The following is a 24104-nucleotide window of genomic DNA, read 5'->3' as shown; positions in this document are numbered from 1 at the left end:
GGTGTTCCTTTCTACGACGGCCTGGGAGAGTGCTCCAATCTATATTCCTTCAATTTTCACCAACGCTCAATCACTATTGAAGAGTGCCAGACTGGCTTTTGAGCCATTCTGCCCACCCACATAGACCAAAAAGTTACTCTCATTACCAAAAGTACAGAAAATGCATTGTGCTTCGAAACTCATTATAAAAGTCTATACTAAAGTGTTCAAAGGTGCTCCATATTAATATTCGATAAGCGCCAATAAGTAGTAGTTTTTCCAGCTCTTTCTGTTTACTTTTAGTACCGAGCTTATAGTCCAAAAAAAAAATGCCCGAAGCTGCATACCACATTATTTGCAGTAAAAAGTTCCCCACGGTTGTTCCTTTAAAATAAATCTTATGAAAATGCTTCTAAATATAGAAGTTTTCCGGCTAATTGTTCCTTTAAAATAAATCTTATGAAAATGCTTCTAAATATAGAAGTTTTCTGGCTAATCCTCGTTTCCAAGGCAATGCAATAGCGATTTTCGCCCTGGTCTTAGTGGTACTGAAGGATGTATCGAATTTGCTCTGTTGTTGTCTTTATTTTGGAATCTCTAAAAAAACATAAAATTGTGAACAGACTTTTTTTGAAGCCGTAATGAATTGCAATGTATACTTCGGACATCTGGCAAAAAACATTTTAGTACAATACTTTTTACTTCACCTTGTACTTCTATATATGTACTTACGAGCATCAACAGTTTGTATTCTCTTCCTGTTTTTTGATTTTCTAATTAGCGAATTGGTGGATTAATCTACGCTCATATCGAAATTGTATATTATATGTATTTGCTTTCTCCCGTTTATACATTTAACTTTCATATAGCTTCTACTGCAATCAAAATACATATTTGCCCAATCATACACTCTTGAAAGTATTTACCATCTCTTATTAACTCGAATGAAACTACCCGTGAAAACATCATTCCTGTTGACTCTTACTAACCCCCACCAATTGTCTTCGCCTTTATTTTCGCTTTAATGCAAATTTATTACTTTGGTTTATGTATTTTTTCCTTAGCCTTGAGTTAAGCTTTGTTTTTATTTTTGTTTTAGTATGACGAGGAGTGTAAGGCGCCATTAGCTGTGTAGAACAACTTACACTTACCCATAGTAGTGCTCATACATATGTACATATGTAATTAAACGCAATATAAATATAAACACGTGCAGCTGTTACGCTGACAAGCAAGGACAGGCACAATACTGTGAAATATATAATTTATGCATTTGTTGTTAGGCATTAAATCATAAACTACATGCGGTTATAAAATTATTTAAGAGTTGGATGGCACAAAAACTATTGTACATATATACCAAAAACAAAAAAAAAAAAAACAAATACTTTTATTTCCAAGACATGCAAGTTAGCGCTATCACAAAGAGCTTCTTGTAAGTATTTCACCTACCTTCGTGCCTCAGTGTAATTCCATTTATGAAACTCTTTGCATCTCATGCATAGCTTAGTACATATTAGCATATCTCATGCACTCTGCCAGCACAACCATAAACTGCTGTAAATCATCATATATATAAGTAGCGTTTTAAAACTGAGGACCAATGGTACAGAAGTAAGCTATGTGTGTGTGGTGTGCTTCCTTATAATTACTTCATATACTTTAAATACATCTGCAAATACGTTACTGTAAATATTCTTGACTAGGAATATTTTCGCAATGGACACTTTTTTATATTTAATGGCTAATTGTATGTAAGTAGTAAACATTTTTCATGCTACTTTTCCGCCAAAAGGTTGAACTGGAGGCGAGGAAACTTTAAACACTCAAAGTTTTCAAAGTAAGCTATTCAATGAGCAAACTTCCGCCAAGAAAGAGTTATTTACCAGTAATGATGTAAGCTTCCCAAATTGTAGCAAGTGAAGCTTTAGTTACTATGCGCGAAACTTTCTATTTTACTTTCGAATATCGCATTGTGCTTATCACTTTCAAGTGTTTTGCAATGACATCCGGAGCTATGTTCAGTTACCATGGCAAATAAAGTAATTATAACTATATCCGTTCTCCTAATTTTAACCCCTGCCATCACCATTATCAGCACCAGTTGCCAGCACTACTAGTCATCATCATTATCATTGACCATTATAACTAATATTACCATTGCAATTATTGCTGGCAGCACTACCCCCGTTAGCATAACCATGGTCATAGGGGCTATCATTACCATTTCTAACAGCATTATAATTACCATTATCACTACTTTTGACATGCCTACGTCATTATCGTTACTACCATAGTTATGGAAATCTTGTGCGACATAATTTTTTTGGATGCAATTATTACTAATTATACCTGAAGGGTCAAATGTATCATTTATTTTGAACCAAATAATGAACTAGTCAATGGCAAACCCTTCAAGATGTTTGCTCGTTAAATAAATCCTTTATTCTTCTAAAATATAAAGTCATTCCTCCTCTATCTTTTGAGAATTATATGAATTGTTAAGGACATTACATGTTGCTCATCAGACGTGCGCGGACAAGGTTGTTATCTTCTCGGACCGCCAAATAGCCTGCAAGTTCTTAAAAAACAATTGTTGTAGCAATCACTGTATTGCTCTGTTTCACGCGAAGCTCTCAGACTTTGAATTCTCAAACATTCATGTGGTGTGGTCAAAGATCAAATTGCTAAAGAAGTAGCAGATAATGGCACTGTCACCGAATCTCAATACGAAGAAGTTTGAAGAGTAATTCACATTTTCTCTAAATGGTACGAGAGATTTGTATCATCTGCAAGAAATTGTCCTAACTTTTTAACACAAATTTTCACAAAATTACCATCAAAGTCCTAGTTCGAAAACTGTAACTTCGATGTTAAAGATATAAAACTTATCAACAGAATATTGGTTGGCCCCATTTAAAACGGCAATTGTTTGCATATGACCTGTGCCTTCGATTCAGAGCTATGTGGGGATGCGATGACGTAAACTCTGATACACAAAGTTTCGAGGCATTAATTTTTCAAAAAAGTGAATTCAAATACTTATACTCGTATTAATATACTCTCTCTGTGATATTAATAACGACATTTAAGACATGCTCAGCTATTGAAAACATAATTCTTTTGTTTTTACTTTCAAAAATCAAGGTTAAATTTTGCCCCTTAGAAATAAAGTATAAGCAATGCATGCTCTCAAAAATCTATAAATGCCTTGGTTAAAAGTAAAAAAAATTTTGTTAATTGCTTGAAATATTCGCCTTTGCTTGGTGTTCATATTAAAATCATAGAGTGGGTATATATACAAGTTCTTATGGCCCAAAGGGTCACAACAAGCTTCCTCCATTCGCTTCTGTCGGATGCCAGTCACTTTAGTTCATTTCATTCATTTTGTTCGTCTTTGCTATTTCTGTTTCTAAGGTTCTTCTCCAAATTAGTGATGATCTAACTCTGCGTCGGCTATCTTGCGGGTTCCAATTAATCGCATTATGGGTGATGTTCAGATCTCTTCTTAAAATGTGTCCAAGACACCTCCACTTTCTTTTGAATATTTTCATTAGCATTGTTGGAGGTTCGCCATATCATAAAAGTTTTAGTTGGATATGGTGTTGGGCCAGAAGATGCGAATTACTGTACGGAGGCAGCGGTTCACAAGTACTTGTAAGCGATGCAATTCTATGGCTGCAAGATTTCAAGCTTCGCTGCGATGCAATAGGGTGGCCTTGACATTACAGGGTTTGATTGAAAAGTAATGAGCCTTATTTTTTTCAAGCAGCCTTATTAAACCTTTTGGCTTATACAACTAATATTCTTCAAAATAGGACCCTTGATCGTGAATGCACCGCTGGTAGCGGCCCTTCCACTGCAGGAAACTTTTTTTAAACTCATCCGCCGGAATCGCGTTCAATTCGGCTGTCACAGTTTTTTGGATCTCTTCGATGGAGTCGAAACGCCTTCCCTTCAGCTTTCTTTTCAGGCGCGGGAACAAGAAGAAGTCCGGAGGGGACAGGTCTGGGCTGTAATGAGGGTGGGGAAGCACCGGAACCCCCATCTTGACCAATGCAGAGGTGCAGAGGAAGGCGGCGTGCGCCGGCGCATTGTCGTGTTGAAGGGTCCAATTGTTGACGGGGTCGGGCCGAACCCGGGTGACGCGGGTTTTCAGCCGAAAGAGTACTTCTTTGTAAAATGCCGAGAGGTAAAAACTCCTTGTGGACGATGCCTCGAGAGTCGAAAAAGAGGATCAGCATGGCCATTGCCACTGCAAAATCCTAACACACTTTTAAAACAGCTTTCACGCGCGGAGCGATGTTGACTGCACCGCTGCTGCCAGGGAACTGGGACCGGTTTCTAGTGGAAGGGGAAGATCCAACGATCATTTTCCCCACCAGCCGATTCGGTTGATCGCTTGGCAGACGCTCCGCGCGGGAAGGCTCATTACTTTTCAATCAAACCCTGTAGAGTTGAATATTTTAATTTTGGTGTTTGGAGTGATCCCAGGGAATTTTCAAATACCTTTAAGAGAGTCAAAAGCCTGTTTTGCTTTACTTATGCGATTAGTAATATCTTCTTTTAAGTTTTCGCTTCAAGATATAATGCCACCGAAGTAGCAAAAGGGGCTAACTTTTTCAAGCTCAGTACCGTCGATCTTAAACTTGTGTGAGTATAAGTTCTTAAATCCCTGTTATTTAATTTAGTACTTTAAAAAATCAAGGTTTTTAAGAAATTAAAGTGATGAGATAATGCTTATTTCGTTGATAACAAGAAATCTGAGTAAAAAAAAAAAAAAAAATGTGGAACCTGTGCCAGTCCAAATTCGGTATTAGACATATTTAAAATTGATAGAAATGATTTGTTCTTCCTGTATAAATATTAGTGCTTTGCCATTGTATATACTTAAAAATGTACCTATACACTTTGATATAAAAGTACGTGTATATAAGTCTATAATTATAAGTCGAATTTCGCATAGAACTTACGAAATTCAACTAAATTTAGCGTTTCCCAAACCAATAGACTCTCATAATTTTTTTCCTTTACCTATGCTTTTGCCAAATATATTGTGTTTAAACGGCATTATTTGTAGATTACAAGGTTTCGTTAAATGGCATTTTTACCCTTTACACAACCTTATCCAACATTTATTAACAGTATGGCAATTTTCACAAGTTTTTCATAAATTCCAACTTAATATTAATTTTGCTAAAAATCTAATATTGTGTGTGTTTGTTTTTGTGTGAATGGATTTTATTGGAAATTTACCAAATTGGTTCTACGCTTAGTCCGACCCCTGCTTATTTCACCAGTAACATGCATATTTTGAACACATACAGGGCCACGTTTCACCGCGCAAATGGTTAAAAGTACAGCAACACGCCCACATATAGTACGTCCACATGCAATATTTGTGCTAGTGCACAAGCAATAAATAAGCAAGGCACATAAATACATTTGTACTAACAAAAAGACTGCTCACTCTGCTAACTTATAATGCCATTTTATCAAAATTTAAACACTTATTCGCTCACATACAAACATGCATAGGTATACGAGTAAAAGTGTTAGTGAATAGCGAACGGTGTGAAACATACAAATCCTTTCAACTCGCCTTGTACGTCCTATCACCAAATACAATATCCTAAATCTATCGTGTTTGAGTTGAAGCATTAGTTTGATTCAAACAATAACAACATACTATATATCCCTACCACTTTGTTTTATTTAATTTGTCAGGAAATTAAACATTATTATTTGGAAATCGTTTGTGTATATATAATATTTGATTCTAATTGCATTTGTAAGTTCGCTTGTATCGAGGAACTCGAGTGGAAACCAAATCAATTTCTTGTATTTACTATTTACCATATACAGAAAAAACTTAAGGTATATGAACTTATGAATGATTTGCTTAATGTAAAATATATACACACGCGAGAGTGTCACATATGCATACATATATATCGTATAAACTCTCTGAGAATTAATAGAAAAATTTGTAAAAATACATACGTGCATATGCCACACATACATATGTATATATAAATTTGAAATAACGCCGAATATGTCTTGTATAATATATTTAAAATTTTTGTAAACGAAACGCAATATGTAATTAAATTAATCGCTACCTGATCGCTAGTATATAACTTTGCACATACCATCATAAAAACTCATAGGTACATACATATATTCGTTTATAATTTGTTAAGTGGCAAATAGCTAATACTCATGTAAAAATAAACAAGCGCGTGAGATACACCGACCGACGTAGGACGACGCACACATATACTCACTCACACAATACTCATGCTTCCAAACGTCGTTATGTTGCTATGAGTGCTATAAATGAATTGGTTTACTTTGGAAGTTACGTATACGCAGTGACACTCTTTTTCAGCACTGCAGGTAACGTACGTAGTATAGGATTCACTTTGCACACTTTGCGGTTATGATTGGGTGCTTGAGTATGCACAGCGGCGAAAAAGCACAACATTAAGCGTACAAAGATAATTTCATTGCATAATAATAAAGTTGTCCTTTAGTCACCCTTTCACCCTTTAATTTGAATGTAGAATTTATTTAACATTATTTACTTCATTTGCGGCATTTCCATATAACTTTTAACCAAACAAGAGAAAAAAAAATAGACAGTGTTTCAATAGAAAAGCGTGCATGCATATTTAGTAAGGATATCCCCCAAACCTTAGAAAATTCCGCACAAATAGCAGCGTAAAATGTTTTACTTCTGATCTGATTTGGAAATTCGATATAGCATTTTTACCATCAAAGGCTTGTACCGAACATTGAATTCTCGGAAAAGTTTCTTCATGCGCCCAAGTTACTTAACGGTTTTCTTTTACATGCCCAAAGTGGGATAGCACCTTCTTCGAGAAATTGGCCGTGGTAGCCCAAGTGCTTAGTTAAATTATGATGCAAATTGGGGGTTGTGAAATTTGGAACTTTCTTCCTTTTATAATTTTTTTATAAATTTTAGGGATATGATTTCCTATATGCTGTGATGTATATAAAAAGTTTTGTACACTTAGGCCGGCAAAAATGAAAATCAGTTTATTCTTTTGCATTTGGAAGCATGTGTTTGTAACTTCTTATATCACATTTAACAGCTTATGCAGCTAATATAGTTTCTGCTTGGAAAAACGCGTAAAATACTTACAAAATGAATTCTTCTCGAGTATTACTAAAATGTGAAGCAAAGAGGCGAATATTATCATATAGTCATATTATTAAATACAAACTGTATTCATTTATATGGAATTATTATTTTTAATGACATTTTTGTGGACAGCATCTGAAGATCATATCTTATATCATTTAAATACTGGAACAATTAACCACATACTTACAAAGATATTTGTTCATAGCTATTGCTATTAGTATTGAAAAAATTATACAAACTATCTTTCTGCATTAATTCACCCAAAGGTTTTAATTAATTTTTTAATTTTTTATAAAAAGCTATATATACATATTTGTTTAATTTGCTAGCAGAAAGCTTGAATATTTAAACTTTTTTGCATTAATATCATTTCCTTCTTTTTTCACGTTAATCAAAAGTATGAAGAATGTAGTAAATACCAATTAGAAGTATCAATAATTCACATGATTCAGTTAGCTAAGTTGCTTGTCCAAGACAAAACACTTGGTGGTGCTAAGACCCATTGTGATACCTGCTCGTGATTTCCTTCCCCTAACTAAGTTGCTTTAACCACTTAGAGCTTTTTAGAAAGGTAACTAGTCCCTCCAGTGAGATATTTTGCAAATTTCACAGGCCTTCAAAGAAATAATTATCAAAATAATTTGGCACGGCTTCTTTGAAGTGCAGGACAATAAAAAAAGTGTTTTACAGACTCAACTATTTTGTCATCTCCACATCTCCTGCAGAAGTCATTAGAAAGAACATCAATTCTATTGGCTAGGCTAACAAGAATGCTGTGATCCGTTATAATACCTGTAAGGACGCTGGTAGTTGATCTGTTGAATCCAAGCAGACAAAATGGCTCTTTCTTGCTTGGTCGGGGCACTTTCGAGAACCTGCAGTTAATAGTCAGAGACTACCTTCTATTGGTTCCGCGATTGCGCGCTCGGGTCAATCACAGTGCGCAGTTTGCTTAACACCAAACCTACCGGTATTTTATGTATTCCTATTCCTACCAATATTCAAATTACCCGTCTTTAAAGTATTATATATATTATTAAGATCACATATATTTCTCAGTAAAACAATTAGCAAGAGAAGAGTAAATCTTGAAAAATACATTCGATGTATTTTTTAAAAAAAGTCGTGAAGGCAAACGACGATTTAATAATGTTATTTCTAAGAACTTCTGACAAAAAGTTTAAAATGGGTCATTTGACCCGTCCATGGTAGGTTTAGTGTTATTCACTTTATTAGCGGCCTGGCTAGTTGGACCTTCGGTGCTAGATGATTAGTAAGTTATGATTAGTGATGATGAAACTCAGTTTCAAGTGAGTTATTACTAATTGTGTAATCAAGGGAAATAGCCTCGAATTAGTAATACTTAATATTTCGATTGCGCTTCTTTCCCAATTTGTCAAAAGGAACTTTATGCTATCCTGCAAAATATTTATATTCATGATGTTTGAAATATTTAAATTTACTTCCATGATGTTTAGATTATGCCGACTAAAATATGTGACGGCGTTTGTGAAAAACTTGTTGATGGCCTGTTTAAGTCAGATCGTTATTTGAAAAGAAACCACTTGCCGCCAGTAGGCCTTGACTCGGATATGGGAACGCATTGAAACCTGTATATAAATAAGGTCAATCATTTATCGATATTATCAGAGTATATCAGAGTGCAACTATTCTAGTAATTATATTACTAAAGTATTTAGTGAAAACTCCCTGACACATATTTTTTTAGTGAAATTTATCAAACTAAACATGTGCCACTTGCAGTTCTCAATTCAATTCAAGTTATTTTCTTTAAGGAAGTTTGGTGAAAACAAAACTTTACCGTAGAGTTAGGAAGAAATTTCAGTCTAGTTATTATATTTCTTCATTATCAGTCCTCACCCTTATGTAGTTTAGTTCTATCAAGAGACTTTAAAGGGTTAACCCCGTTTTATTCAAAACCATCTTATTTCTTTTGGAGTTTACGTATATGAATAGTATAAAGCAATATTTTGAGTATAAGTTAATATCCCAGAACGTCAAGTTTTTGAGAAAACTAGGCATAAAAACGCACATTAATATACCGGACTCATATCAAAAACCAAAAAATCATGTACACCTGTACAATTGCAACTCCATTGGTTGAGTATAATTGTCAAATTCACTCGTTATGGCTCGGTATATAAGTGACAGAAAACCATCATTTTTGTAGAGTAATTAAAAAAGAAAATAATAAATTTTAACTTGATTCACATCGCCAAATGGTAAATATTAATTGCATTGCCAAATGTAGAGCTGATGCATATTATTACCCTGTGTTAATATTAAAAATAATAAAAGGCGTCAAGATTCAATTTGCCGTTGTAGAGGTTTTGCGTAAGATTTTTGGACCTTCGCAAGTTGGTAACGGCGAATAAAGATCCAGTGGCTACGTTGGCTGAGTCATGTCGTCCGAATGGTTACAAACGCTCCGGCTCTGAAAGTATTCGATGCGGTACCAGCTGGTGGTAGTGGAGGAAGGGGAAGGCCTCCTCTTCGTTGGAAAGATCAAGTGGAGAAGGACTTGGCTTTACTTGGTGTGTCCAATTGGCGCCGGTTAGCACGTGAAAGAAACGACTGGCGCACTTTGTTGAACTCGGCCAAAATCGCGTAAGCGGTTATCGCGCCAATAAAGAAGAAGAAGAAGAAGAAGAAGAGGTTTACAAATTTCTTCCGAAAGCAGAGGTGTTTTTATTAGTAGCTTTTCGGCGGTTCATAATGTAGTTATATGCCAAGAGGCGACCATTGTTAGAAAAATTTTTTGTGTAAACGCAATCAAAAGCCACTAAGCAATCAAAGTGGCACTTTTACGCCACTAAAGGCATCTCAAGTCGGATGGCTCATCTTACAGAGTTACCGATTTGTTGATTACGTCTGGAGGCCGTCGTGAGGAATAATCTCAACCGCCTGTTACATTTGTCCTGCTATATTTGATCAAAGTAACAGTTATTTTTGCGTTCATCTAGCGTCGTTCCTTCGCGTCAAATCAATGTCGCGAAGTTCTACGATAATCCGTGCTGCAAAATCTTGTACCATACCCCACTTTTCATCCGACCCAAACACTTCGGAGACTAGATTATAGAGCGCTTGAAACACACCAGTTTTGTTTGCTAGGCCATCGTGTTCCTTAGCGAGGCCACATGTTCGGCAGTCTCCTTTTCGTCCAAGCATTCTGGGCAATAATGACTACCAACCAAGACAAGGCGATGCCGATATGTTTGGAAGCATCTGTGTCCGCTTAAGAGCTGCGTCAGAAAAAAGCCAACATCTCCGTGTTATCGGCAGATCGTTAATCCGTGGAATTAATCTATGAGTCCATCGACCTTTTGGTGACGGATGCAAAATTGGTTAACAAGATGAGTGTAGCATGTGTGTGTATGAGATTGAAAGATACGATCATTTATCACCATAGCGATATTAAAATTCCGGGCTGCAGTATTATCCGCTTTTTGGTGACAATAAACTGCATTTTATATCTACGGGCCTCGGTAGTCTAGCGTACGTGCACTAGCCTGCCATCCCAGAGGTTGTGGGTACGTGGAAGTCCACGTAAAGCACGGTCCTCGCACTTTTCCAAATTTACCTACTTTCTCTGGTTTATTTCAATAAATAAAAAAATTAAAAAACTCATTCCTCAAACTAAAAAAAAAAAAAATTATCTTTTCCATCCTTTACATCCTTACTCCCGCACAAAAGGCAGCGCATATTTGCAACCATCTGCGTGATCCTTCTGATAAAAAATGTGACACACAGATGGCGCTCCAAGCAATAAGAAGGCATTCTTCCTAAGCAACGACAGGTGGGCATTCTCACTATTTAGGACTGATAGCGGCATGCTAATCACCTACCCTGTCAGAAATCAAATAGATTGACTAAATCAACGCAAGACAACTCTTGTTGAGGCCCTATGCTCCCCAGAGGAGTGAACAAGGAAAAAAATATCTACATTGTTATAGTTGAATGGCCCTTAAGCTTTAACTAGATTGGTTGCACCAAATACAGTTCATTTTCCTTCGGTAAACTGGTTTTCATTAGCGCCGTATGAATGTGGAACTCGATTCCGGAAAGTCTTAAAGCCGTACTGAATAAGATGAAATTTAAAAAGTGAATAATTGAGTTGATAAATCTTTTGCTTCGGACTACAAATAATCTTGGCGTAGAACTTTGTCTCTTCTTTTTCTATTTCTTTGCTTCATATTCATTTAATTTTTAAAAACTCATACATTTTGGTTTTTGTTTTTTTTTATTGTCAAATTATGTTAGCGTAAAATAATAATTTTTTGTTGTTGTACATATAAAAGACTGAAACGTCTTAGCTGTACAAAAATATAGAAAGCAATATGAGATATGTGTTTAGTTTGAAGATTCTTCCATGTTTGTCATGCATTGACACAAATATTCTGGCTAATTTTATTGTATTTGTACTTCCATCTACAATTTTTCATTAATTACTATGAAAGGGGCAAAAACAAATTAAGTACTATGACTTATATTTCCGCTGAGAGCCGCATTGTGAACCAAAAATAACGAACTAAACACATTTCAATGGAGGAGCCCAAACTAAAAGTTAAACGCTAATTCGTATGCTAATTATGAGGGCGGCTTCTATTTTTTAATAAATATTATTTTCGCGGCTCGTTTTGACAAAACTATTCAATAGCCTTACAACGAGCAAAGTCATAAAAATCTAGTACAAAACACATTAGATATATTTCACTCACTTTGTAAATTATTTGTGGACACATATTAGATGAGCTTGCTTGTGCTTGTTACGACTGATCCTGATTTTAAGCTTGAAACCATTGCATGCTTTTTTGCACGATTCTTCATCCATAGCATTTTGAGTTGAACAATATTTTTTTGTCGTTTCAATTTTGAAGAGGAGTCAACTCCGTTTTCTTAAATCTTTGTTAGAACATAAATATGTATTTATGATAAAAGTTTGCTTAAAATGAGCCTGTTTAAATTTTTTGCTAGACCCTGTTATGGTTATGCTGGATGTAGACGGTTTTTACAATATTTCTTATTTGGCTTGCGCTAGTCCTTTTTTTTCAATTACTGCATTACAATAGTCTGGTTAGTATGGGTTAGCCTTATTTTTACTTGTGATTGATTTACACTACTTAAAATGATTATTTTGCGGTTTTGTTTCTAATTTTACACGATTTGATTAGAATGATTTTACCTTACTACTACTCTCAATACAAAAATTAAAACGTAAAGCTACTTGTCACAGACCTACTCATAATAAACTAATTACAACTTTGTTTTTTTTTTTGCATCTTTGCACAATTTGCAAAATGTTTTTTTCCTTTTTCAAATATAACGGCCACTCCGCAACATTGCTAATCTACATTTGTCTACTGCGCTGCTCCAATAAAACCAACTAACAACAATCGCCTTACTAACTACAAACATGTGAAATACCTGCAAAACAACAATAAAACTAAAAAACATGCTTGAAATTAAAATTGAACTGAATTGGATGTGTTTGATGCACGAATGAAAAACAAAAACAAAAAATAATCAGGACTTTACATTGGACTTTTACTTTCGCCAATTTTGGACCGATCCTCGTTTAGCGTATAGAAAACGGCCTGGTGTAGAAACACTATCGGTTGGATCTGAGTTCATAAAAAATATTTGGGTACCTGACACCTTTTTTGTAAATGAAAAACAATCATATTTTCATATTGCAACAACAAGTAATGAATTCATACGTGTTCATCATTCTGGATCAATAACACGAAGTATTAGGTAACAAAAAATTCAATCTCTTACTATTTTTATCAGAAACCAAACCAAATTGTTATGATTTATTTAACTATTAAACAAAAATTATAATTATTTCGTTTTAAATAAGTGTCGTGTGAGTTTTATGAAACAAACTGCAAGCCAGGGCAAAAAAGAAAGCAAAAAAAAAAAAACCAAAAAAAAAAAACTTTTGTTGCTGTGTCTTGTTCGGTGTGAATTTCCAGTTTTTCTTTGTATTGTATATACATACACATATGCATTACTACTACTAAATGTCGTTCTATGTGTTTTCGTTTTATAATTTCACTACTATTATTTGTTGTAAATGATCAAATGGGCACATAATTTTGTTCGAAGTGAGTTCAATTGGCAAAAAAACAAAAAAAATTATACGTACCAGGAAATAGGTATCAAAGAGGAAATTAGCATCACTGTAAATATACTACATAGAATTGTACATTCTAAAATTTGTAACAATACAAAAACAAATATTTTTTCTTGTATTGTATCTTTTAAAATTTGTTTTTTCAAAGTACGTGATAAATTCTAGTTATTGTAGATCAATCTTAAAAAGTATAATTTTAGTAAGAACAGGATAAAGTTAGTTGGTTAAACTTATAAAGTAAATTTTATACCACTTATGGAAAAATAGGATTTCCATTTCAGTGTTTCCAGGTAGGTTTTAACGGCCCCAACGTGAGGCCGAGCATTGTCATGCTGTATAATCACTTTTTCATGCCTCTCTGCGTATTGCGACCGCTTCTCGCGCAGTGCTCGACTCAATCGCATCAGTTGAAGTCGATACTGATTCCCAGTGATGGTTTCGCTTGCTTTTAACAGTTCATAATAAATAACACCATTTTGGTCCCATCAAATACATAGTATAACTTTCGCAGCGTGAATATTCGGCAGAGGCGACGATGTAGAAGCATTACCGGACAGTCCCCATGACTTTCTTTTCTTTGGATTGCTGTAATGAATCCATTTTTCATCACCTGTCTCAATACGATGAAGAAAATCCTTCCTTTTTTGCCGCTGTAGCAGCTGTTCACAGGCGAAAAAACGACGTTCAACCTTCCTTGGTTTTAACTCATGAGGAACCCAAGTTCCCTGTTTCTGAATCATTCCCAAAGCATGCAATCGCTTGGAAATAGATTGGCAGGTAACTCCTAATACTGAATCAAGCTCTTCTTGCAATTGACACGGATCCCCATTGAGCAATGCCTCCAATTCAGCGTCTTCGAAGGTTTTTGGCCTTCCTTCACGCGGACGGTCATCAACATTAAAATCACCCTATTTAAAGCGACGGAACCAATCTCGGCACGTTGTTCCACTTAAAGCAGCATCTCCATAAACTTTTTGTAGCTCTCGATGTGCTTCAGCCGCCGTTTTTCGTTTTTTTCGAATGAAAGAGGGAAATCAACACTTCCCGCAAATGACGATTATTCGGCACAAAATCAGACATTTTCACAAAACCAAAAGTATATGATACCAAAACAAAATCACTAATGAGTCGAAGCAGCTTGTTTACCTGAGCTTGGTTTATGACGTTTAAGTTATGTTAGAATCGACTAGCACACATTGCTGGCGGCATCTATTAAATTTAGTTGCGCACCTAATTGTAAGCATAGGTAGAGATGCTAAGGTAGTTGAGTTTGGTATTCAAGGTAACCTGCAAGAAATCTAAATTCAGCCTTACTTAATAGGTTTACGTCATTCCTAAATATTGCTTTGGGCCATGCATCGCTCAGAATATTTAATCGCCTAAAATATTTCTTCCCAAGCCTAGAAGTAAAAATCTTCTTCGATAAAACTTGGGCAGACTTTGCTAAGCCATCCAAAGTATGATGCTTCATATAGCCAGGGTTGACTGCTTTAGTCTGCAACATATTTCTTATAGCGATCTGAAATACTTGTAATCAATTCCATAAAAAGATACAGTCGAAAAAATATTTCTTTTTCAGTTAGTTAAAACAAAGGCAGGAAAGGGTATTTCAAAAGTGACGCCTAGATGTCAGTAGTGAATAATTTTTAGACGGTGACTTTTTTATGTCATCTTTAATATTTGCAAGTAGATGAGTAGGTGAGCCATTTTGCACGATAGAAATGTGTTAAAAGTAAAGAAATTTATTATGCAAATGGATAATATTTAAGAACAATATGTCGCAAAATTCTTAAGTTTTTTGGCGAGCATAATCATCAAAATGGTTGACAATTCACAGGTTGGTGAGAAAATTTAAAGAACCTTTTCTTTTAAGAATAAAAAAAGGTTTGGAAAACCAAAAACTGGACATTTTGTTGAACATATTGCTGCTGTAGCTCAAAGTGTTGCTAAACAACCTTCAACATCGATATCTCGACATTTTGAACAACTAGACGTTCATGAGGCGAACCAAATTTTACCTGTAGACGTGCTCCTGCTGGGCATTTGACTTCATTTTTTATATATAATTGAGCGGAATTTTGAATAAAAAATAGTGAACCCTGCAAGAATCTAAATTTTTACCAAATTTATTGTATTTTAAAACAATATCTAGGCGCGCCTTTGGAAATACCCTTTGTGAATTGAGCAAACTTTATACATTACAGTCGTTCATCGTTACATACCTAAATATACACATACATATAACATATTTTGTACAAAAACTAGCGACAATCTAAGATAAAAAAGATAGAATAGCAACCACAGTGTACAGTGTATTTTACACCGTAAGAGGTTTGCACTCTCCCGAGAAATATTTTCTACTACCTTTAAACAAGAATCTGTCCAAAAGCAAAAGAAAATATATGCATATATAAAAGTATATGTGTATATATACATATGTACAGAAAAATGCATAAGTGTTTATGATGACAAATGCAAATTTGGAGTGAAGAGAAATCATGACAACAAAGGCCATGCAACCGCATTCAAGAAGGACATGAAATGCGCGTGAGTTATTGTGATTACACAGAAAAATGATGGCGCGTAAGTAAGTCGTTCGTTAATATTTAAATGTTTTTAAATGTACTCTTTGCTGGAGGAGAAAAGGTATTGCCAGTGGCATACAACTTTTAAAAGTACGCTCAGCTATTCATACGTGTTTTAGTTTTCTTTCATATAATCAAATCAACACTAACATGCGCATACATATACTCGTACATACATATCGATAGAAATATTAGAAATGCGAAGACATGCACGCAATTTAAAATTGAAAAGTATAAATAATTACATTGAATTTGGTTGTATTGTACATTTTAGAACCAGGAAAAGATACGTGATTTGGTTTATGCCATAACTTAAGTTAATGCGGCTTGCTGATAAAACATACTCGTAAATCTATTTAAAACCTGCCAAAGTTGTTTTAGAAAATATTTAGTTGCGATTTAGCGCCGATTAGTGTATTATTTATTTTGCATTTAGATATACTAAAATACATACTATACAAACGTACTTATTGTAAATCATAGAAAATACTCTAAGAATTTTACAAAGCAAACCTTTAACAATCCAATTGAACTCGCTGCCACACCATTTCACATTTATGTTTGTATGTGAAGGAATTTAGTATACTGAAATATGCAATATCAAATCTATTTACCTATTACTTAGCCGCGCTAAAGGATATTCAAGCAAGATTGTAAATAAGAACTATTTGATAAAGTAAAATGATTAAGAAAAATTTGTTTTTCGGAAACACAAATAAGTGCCCTAGGAAATGGTCGATACTTCCCTTTTGTAAATTTTTTTTTAAGAAAACATTATTTAATTGAAATGATAAATATTTTTATTTAATATTGTTACCAGTCACTCCACTGATTGCACGTCAGTGTTATTCTGCAGATGAAGAACAATCCAGCATCTCGTACATTATGCGTTGTTGGCGGATTAAGTCAATTCTTTGAACAGCCTCTCGGGATGGAAGCATTTAAACTAGCAGTTCAGAGTGTGCACAATAGGCAGAGCTCTGGATGTTGAGTAGCGTATATGTATATATACATATATATAATATACTATATAAAGGGTTTTTCAATAAGGGCGGGTAGATGTTGAAATGGAATAAAATGGCGTTTGCTGTGTGGCACGTAGCGCCGTCCTGCTGGAACCACATGTCGTCTAGGTCCATATGGTTCAATATGGGCCATAAGAAATTGGAAGGGCCAACATGTCTACCGAAAAATGGGCGTAATGCGCGCAACGTTTGCGTTAATGAACACTCATTTTGATAATAAAGTTGTATCATTTGAACGTGCTGTTCAATCGTGTAACTTGCCATGATGATTTGGCATAAACAACTGAATAATAAACAAAAGATTTGACAGATGTCACCGAAACAAAATGGCTGCCACAGGGCGCCAAAATCAACCCGCGCCAATTGAAAAACCCTTTATATAAAGGGTGGTTAAGTTTTAAGGGCCGGTGTTGATTTTGAACAAAATATAACTTTTTTATTAAATTTTTGTCATTTCTCTTTACTATAATAATACTGGTATAGCTCAATTACGTATATAATAAAATATTGGCCAAAGGGCCGCCGCGATCTTGGCGGCACACCACCATCCAATGGTCCAAATTTTCGATGACGCTGAGGAATAATTAATGTTCTATGCCGTTAATGTGCCGAATTATCTCATCCTTTAGCTCTTGAATTGTTGCTGGCTTATCGACGTATACATTTTCTCTCAAATAACCCCAAAGAAAGAAGTCCAACGGTGTCGTTGACGTTTAGGTGTGGTTCACATTCAACATCGGCCCTTGAAATTTAACCACCCTTTATATATATATATATATATATATATATATATATATATATATATATGCACATAATTGACGCTTATGAATTTATTGATTATTTGGCCGAGTTCATTCTCCTATTTGTGGTGTGTGTCTTGAAGGTCCTCCACAAATGAACAGACGTAGAGTTTTCAGCCCACTGTAAACAGCAGATTTTTTTATGAAGAGCATTTTTATGCCAGACATACCTTTGGAGGTTTGCCATTGCCTGCTGAGGGGCGAGTGCTGCTAATCTGTTTCTATCATTTGTTGTTTCATGCCCGGAGATTCAAAGCCGGTTATACCATCGTAGGTTAAAGTCCTATTTATCCAGAATTTGCCACAAATATTCAACTTATGTCCAGCTTATGAAGGCACTTCGCATGACACTAACTCTCACGCATCTAATACTGCTTTCGCTCTGGTCGTACCTGTCGAAACTACCTGTTCACTGGGCCTACCGTTGGGTGATGCATATAATGACCGCCAATGTTTGTATTACACTTGGTAGGAGTTTTTCTAACCAACATACTAAGGTTTGGGGGTTATCCAAAACTCTGTCATGCCTTGGATTAAACTGTTTTACAATAAACGCATCAAATACCAAAAGGTACTCACATTTCATTGGTGAACCGCAATCATTGATTTAGTGTCGGTCTCAAAATACTTCTTTGTCTCGTTACTAGTATTTATATTTCAGTCAAATTTCGAGTTACAGCCCCGATCTGGGTAGCAGATGCTACACAGCACACACCTACCTTCGCATACATATTTAAATAAATATATTGAAATTGATTCCTTTCGGAAAGTATAGTCCATGCTTTTAACATCATAACATCCGCAAGTGCAAATAATTTCCACATCAGCTAATTTATAATATTATATATGCGGCTTTTACATAGGAAATGACCACACCCTTCCCTAGTTGACCTACATAAACTTTATGTCATTACGGATATGTGTTTCGTTCATACTATTCTGTAGTGCCCCATTTCGAAGCCCCGATATGAAGCATTGAGTGAAAACAAATGTTTTAGTGGTCGTCCTTCCCCTGGTAACAGCAAATCTCCGGGCCTATTTATGCCAGCTGAAAACCCGTTTGCTGTGCAGTGGCGCCATAAAACTGCAGTCCTTTCATTTGTAGAAAAATCAGCAAATTTGATTAAAAACTCAGGCAAACCCAAAAGCAACGGATGAAAGTGACATCTGTTAAAAATAAAATTATTCCAACTTATTTCTTAACGTTTTAGTGCTTGAATATCCTTTGAGTGTATATTCTGCTTGTGTGTTAAAAAGCTTATTACCGGTGCTATACTTTGAAATTTTTGAAATGTTGCATATACCTATTGATGTTATGTTTATACTTATATACAGCAATATTTAAAAAAAAAAGTATTCATTTTTAAAATGTGTTCCAATATTAGACAAATTTTTAATATTGCCCTGCTGAATATATTCTTACAGGTTAACTATTACCGCGTCATGCCCAATGAATCTTCAGTATTTTCCTATGGATCGGCAACTGTGTCACATAGAAATCGAAAGCTGTGAGTAATATTTCTATAACTGCTCATAACACATACATACATACGTAAAACCTAATTAAGATATTCGTAACTTATAATCTATTCAAGTATGTACGCTTAGTTTAGGCATACTTAAATCAAAGTCTTAGTTTTATGAATGCTGCTATATTTAGCCAGGCCATAGTTAGTTAAGTATATTGAGCTGAAAGTGATTTGAACTATTAATAGTATGTACTTATCCAGGTGTCAAACAGAAGTTTGCCAAATATCGAAAATTTCAAATACAAATTAGAATTATTTCATAGAAAGTTGGGAAAGTTTTAGGCAGTATTTCGAGTCAATACGCAAAGACTTGCAATACTGGTTGAAACTGGTTCAAAATAAAGTTGATATTTTAAGCAAATGTACTTGAAAATAATCTATTTTACAATTTTACAGCTAAACAATCGAAAGCTCTAGTGAAAGCTTTGCACTTAACATTCACTTGTAGTGAAGGCTTATTAGTTTAGGCCTTCAATTGCAACATATGGTTAGATAATTCATAGATAGAGACTGTAAAGGGTTTATGGATTATTAGGTTTATTTATAGCTAAATGTTTAAAATGTTTTAGTTGCTCTTTGTTATTTCTAATAATAGCAAAAAGTTTTTAAACAATTTAAGAAATATGTGTAACTTCAGTACACATGAAACCAGTTTGGCCGTAAAGAGTGAAAATTTAGAATGATTTAAATTCTTTACAAAAATGGAAATAAATAAAACATATTTAGTGAAATGTACTAATTGATCAGTGAGTTCGCCATTTATATATTTAGTAAAGGCAAGCCTAATACCAAAACGAATGAAAAGACACTGTATTCGACTCACTTTTAAAACAAGCAGTGTAGTGACTTAAAGCTTTTAAGTCTTTGAGAACTGTACAAGGAAGAAGTGTTTTAAAGCTCTCGTTAAGTAAAAAAGATAATATACCATTTTATTATTGTGACGAAGTTCGAGTCAAAGATTAGACGGTAGTTTCCAATTAATAGCTCAAAATTAAAGGTGGATTTACTTATTTGTGTTTTAGCGAAATACTAAGGGTTTTTCTTTTCTGAAACTAATTTTGCTTATAAAGAAGGCTTATTAAATTTTTACAGGTCTCCAAAGTTCCTAAATCCAAGTTTAAGTCTAATATATAAAACCAGAAAACCAAAATGAGTTCACTCAAAAGATAAGATTTTAACGCAACTTAGTGTTACACTTAGTTTTCACAAACTACTTTATATTTTACTGTTTACATATTTAGCCTTCTATATAACAATAACAATACACAGAAAGGCTTTTAGAAGCCCAAAAGCTCCAAACTCTCCTGGAAAGTTGACTGCTTTGAACTTCCAAAAAAAAAAAGTGCAAAGCGAGGAAAGAAATATTAAAGCTGAAGCTTAAACTAACTTCAAGGTTTAGTTTTTCGGTTAGAAACTCGAAAATAGAACTTAAATATGATATTTGTTTAAGGAACAGTTCTTAAGCAAAAAACACGAACAGCTTTTGTACTCTCAATTCGTATTGATGTTAAGCGTGACTGCATAAAGCTGACTTTACACAGCGTATTTCTTTGGCGCGAAAGCTAGCATTTCACTACTGTCCATCAGCTTTAGACAAATAAGCACTAATTTCTTTTAAATTATTTCCAATTAATAAAAATACATTCAGAAAGGCAACTATGTAGAAAAATATTACAATTACAAGAGGTTCAAGTTCCAAATGCTTAGTAGAGCTTTAGAAAGCTTTATTGCCAACTTCTTTAAATGTTTTAGTGACTAGTACAAAAGCTTCAAACTTTAAAATATGAGAGCGAGCGGAGTTAAATAAACTCTATAGTAATAATGCAAACGTCAGGAATTCAAATAAAATAAAAGTTCAGGTACTGATACTTGGACACTACAGTGTAAGGGAGTAAGTTTCAGCATCTTCCGGAAGCTTAGAAGAAAAACGTAGCCTTCAATGAAGCTTACAACGTCCCACAGATCTAATATACACAAAAACGCCTTCGTTACCGAAAGAATTATTTTAAATTTTGGTCAACATTTTTATATAAAAATCTTGTTTTCGGACACTGTTAAAAAATCATAACTTTGCAATCATAGCCAAAGTGAAGAAACAGCATAAATTAACTTGCTTGTGAGGTTAATAAACTAAATCAAGTGAAACCGGAAAGAAAGAAACTATACGAGTAAATGTAAATGGAGACATTGCATAAATAAATACAATTGTCACATGACAACTACAAAAAAGTAGCACATCCTGTATCTTCCTTTTGTTAGGATTTCATTTAATTTAATTTTTACTTGTTTTTGTTTTCGAAGTAAATGAAAAAGCAAATAAGTAAATTGTTTCAATTACTTTCCATAGTTTGAGATTATTATTAAATTCTTTTGTTGTTTTTGGTTTGTGTGATTCAATTACCCATCCTTAAATCATCAACGTTTAATTGAGTTAGTACAAATATTCCTCACTTGAAACAGTTCTACAACAAATACATTAAATATCAGAGCTCCTTACGAAACAACCATTTTCACTTCAGCAAAAACCCAATAGCAAATCGCAGTTTTAAAATTCATAACAAAGTTCTATTCCATTTGTTTAAAATACATATAAAAGCATTTTCAGAATATCCGCTTTGACAGAAGAAGTGACATGAAAAGAGTTCATAATACGTAAGAAATACATAGAAATAGTCAATGAATAATTAAAGAAAGAAATATTGGTTGGTTTTCGGTCGCCTTCTTTCTTTTAATAACCACAGAAGGTTTCTGAAGGAAGTAAGTAGTTCATTGCAATAGTGAGTGAATAGTCAGGAAATGTATTTTTTTTAAATACTTAGAAGATATAAAGCAATTTATGCCGCCTAATTTTAAATACACAAGTAAAAGAGTAAAGCCCAGAAATTTTGATGCGCAAAACCATATCAACAATGTCATATGCACCAACTACTCAAAATAAAAAACAATACTCCTATTCTCTACGTGCAAAAATTGCGAGCACATATAAGTACATCCTTGTTCATGTATATGTATAAGGACGTTATTTGCGAACCATTTTACAGGTAATTTCTTCTTCATTGAAGTCATTTATTAATTATTGGCTACTAATTTAGTACCAATCAAGTGTACCCCTTAAGCCTCATCGCAATATGAGCGAACTGCTTTGGAGGTTGGGTGCATAAAAAATTAATTTAAAAGTTAAAATCTACCACTTGCAAACGTATTAGGGTGTTAGCCTTTGCCAGAGTATTCTAAAGGAATATGTCAAAGACGTCTCGTGGACATTTATTTGAACAGCTGCATATAGGTACCCATTTAAAGTGATTCACGTCTGAAAAGGACGCCCTTCACAGTGCGTTGCATTACAGATTACAGAGTACTATATGACTTAATAGATAGTGTAAAAACGAATGATTTTGAACTGATGATTTTTTTGAACTGACAATTTGTTTTTACTCAGACAGAAAAATTTCGCCGTCGATTATTCACTAAACTTCAGTATCACAAACATCAGCGCAACATATTTGAGTTGCATCTCATTTCCTATGTTTTAACTTCAAATCCCTAAACTTAAGTCAGTGTTACTCTCTCCCTAAACATTCGTCTCACAGACTACAAATGAAAAACAAGTATATTTTTATATTTCCTTTTGTTTAACTAACAAATGAGTGGAAATTAAGAAAAGTTACTCCTATTTAACTGTAACTATTAACTATTTAACCTATCGCATAACTGCAGGCGTGCGTAGTCTACTAGGCGAATGTTTGGTGATCTAGGGTTAAGTTAGTTAAAATTCATTAATGAGACGGAAGACTAGAAAATTTAACCAAAGAATAGGTCTTATGCCTTTAAAAGGAGCTTATTTTCAGATTAAATTTTCCGAGTAAATGATCCAAGGCTCTAATAGTCCTGATATATTTATCCACATACTCGTATGTGTGTATAGTAGTAGAGTAAGGAGTAGCAGCAAGCAAGCTGAGTAATTTATATGCATACTTATTGTGATCAAACGCAAATTTTCGGTACTTAATTTTAGGTCCTTAAGTACTTCGTGGTTCGCAATACTGTCAAATGTATTTGATTGCAATATTTTGTAATATTTTTTAAGCTAAGTTTTTTTAACTGATTTGAAAAATTTCTAAAAGTTAGTTACGGTACACAGGAAAAATCAAGATATTTCGTATCTTGGATTTGCTTTGTTGACCGAATACGCTCTTTGCTTGCCAGCCTCTGTAGTCTTGGATTTTCTGCAACAAACAAAAGATGTGCAGTTGAAAGTTCTTCTTCTTCGTCTTTATTTTAAGATGAAATCCTATTTTACAAGTATTTACAGATTAAAAATGCATACAACATAACAGATATAACATATATAACAAATATAATAAATATTTATCAATATACTGTATTAAAATCATCCATCAGTTGAGCTTGAAGTCCCACATTTTCGCCATCTTTGTTGAGGTCAACCAGGGCGTCTGAAAGTTGCTAGTTTTACCAGTCGATCGTCTGCCAATCTCGGTGCCTATTTATACCATTTCTGTCACCTCTTTCAGCTTCACCTGATAACATCTTGTACGTCGCATATTTGTCGCATCTCTTCATTGCGCATCAAGTCCCAACGATTGTTGCCTGCTACGAGTATAGCGCGAAGTTGGTGCATTTCGATTCTTGATACTGCCTGCTCGGTCTCAGTAGCATATAGCACTATAGGTCTCATGCATGTTTTGTATATTCAGACATTGCCTTTGGTGCTGAGATGCTTATTGCGCCATATATTGTTCCTAAAACTTCCTGCTACGCGCGCTTCTTTGCTTGTTTGCGCGATGACTCCAGAACTAAGGTCTTCAGAAGAAGTTATTTTGGCACCAAGGTAGTTGAA

At 34.5% G+C, this 24104-nt stretch overlaps 1 protein-coding gene across 10 annotated transcripts in view; it reads left to right on the top strand.

The window, feature by feature from the left end:
- The window catches only part of LOC128861695 (gamma-aminobutyric acid receptor subunit beta), a 153392-nt gene that overhangs the window by 83270 nt on the left and 46018 nt on the right, over positions 1-24104 (top strand). For all 10 annotated transcript variants that reach the window (XM_054100006.1, XM_054100003.1, XM_054100001.1 and 7 more), the window contains exons 5-6: positions 12699-12925; positions 19143-19225. In XM_054100006.1, coding sequence (XP_053955981.1) covers positions 12699-12925; positions 19143-19225 — 310 coding nt within the window. The remainder of the gene's footprint in view (positions 1-12698; positions 12926-19142; positions 19226-24104) is intronic.

Source organism: Anastrepha ludens, chromosome 4 (assembly GCF_028408465.1).
Source record: "Anastrepha ludens isolate Willacy chromosome 4, idAnaLude1.1, whole genome shotgun sequence".
Taxonomy (NCBI): domain Eukaryota; kingdom Metazoa; phylum Arthropoda; class Insecta; order Diptera; family Tephritidae; genus Anastrepha; species Anastrepha ludens.
This window is presented reverse-complemented; position numbering and strand designations above follow the sequence as displayed.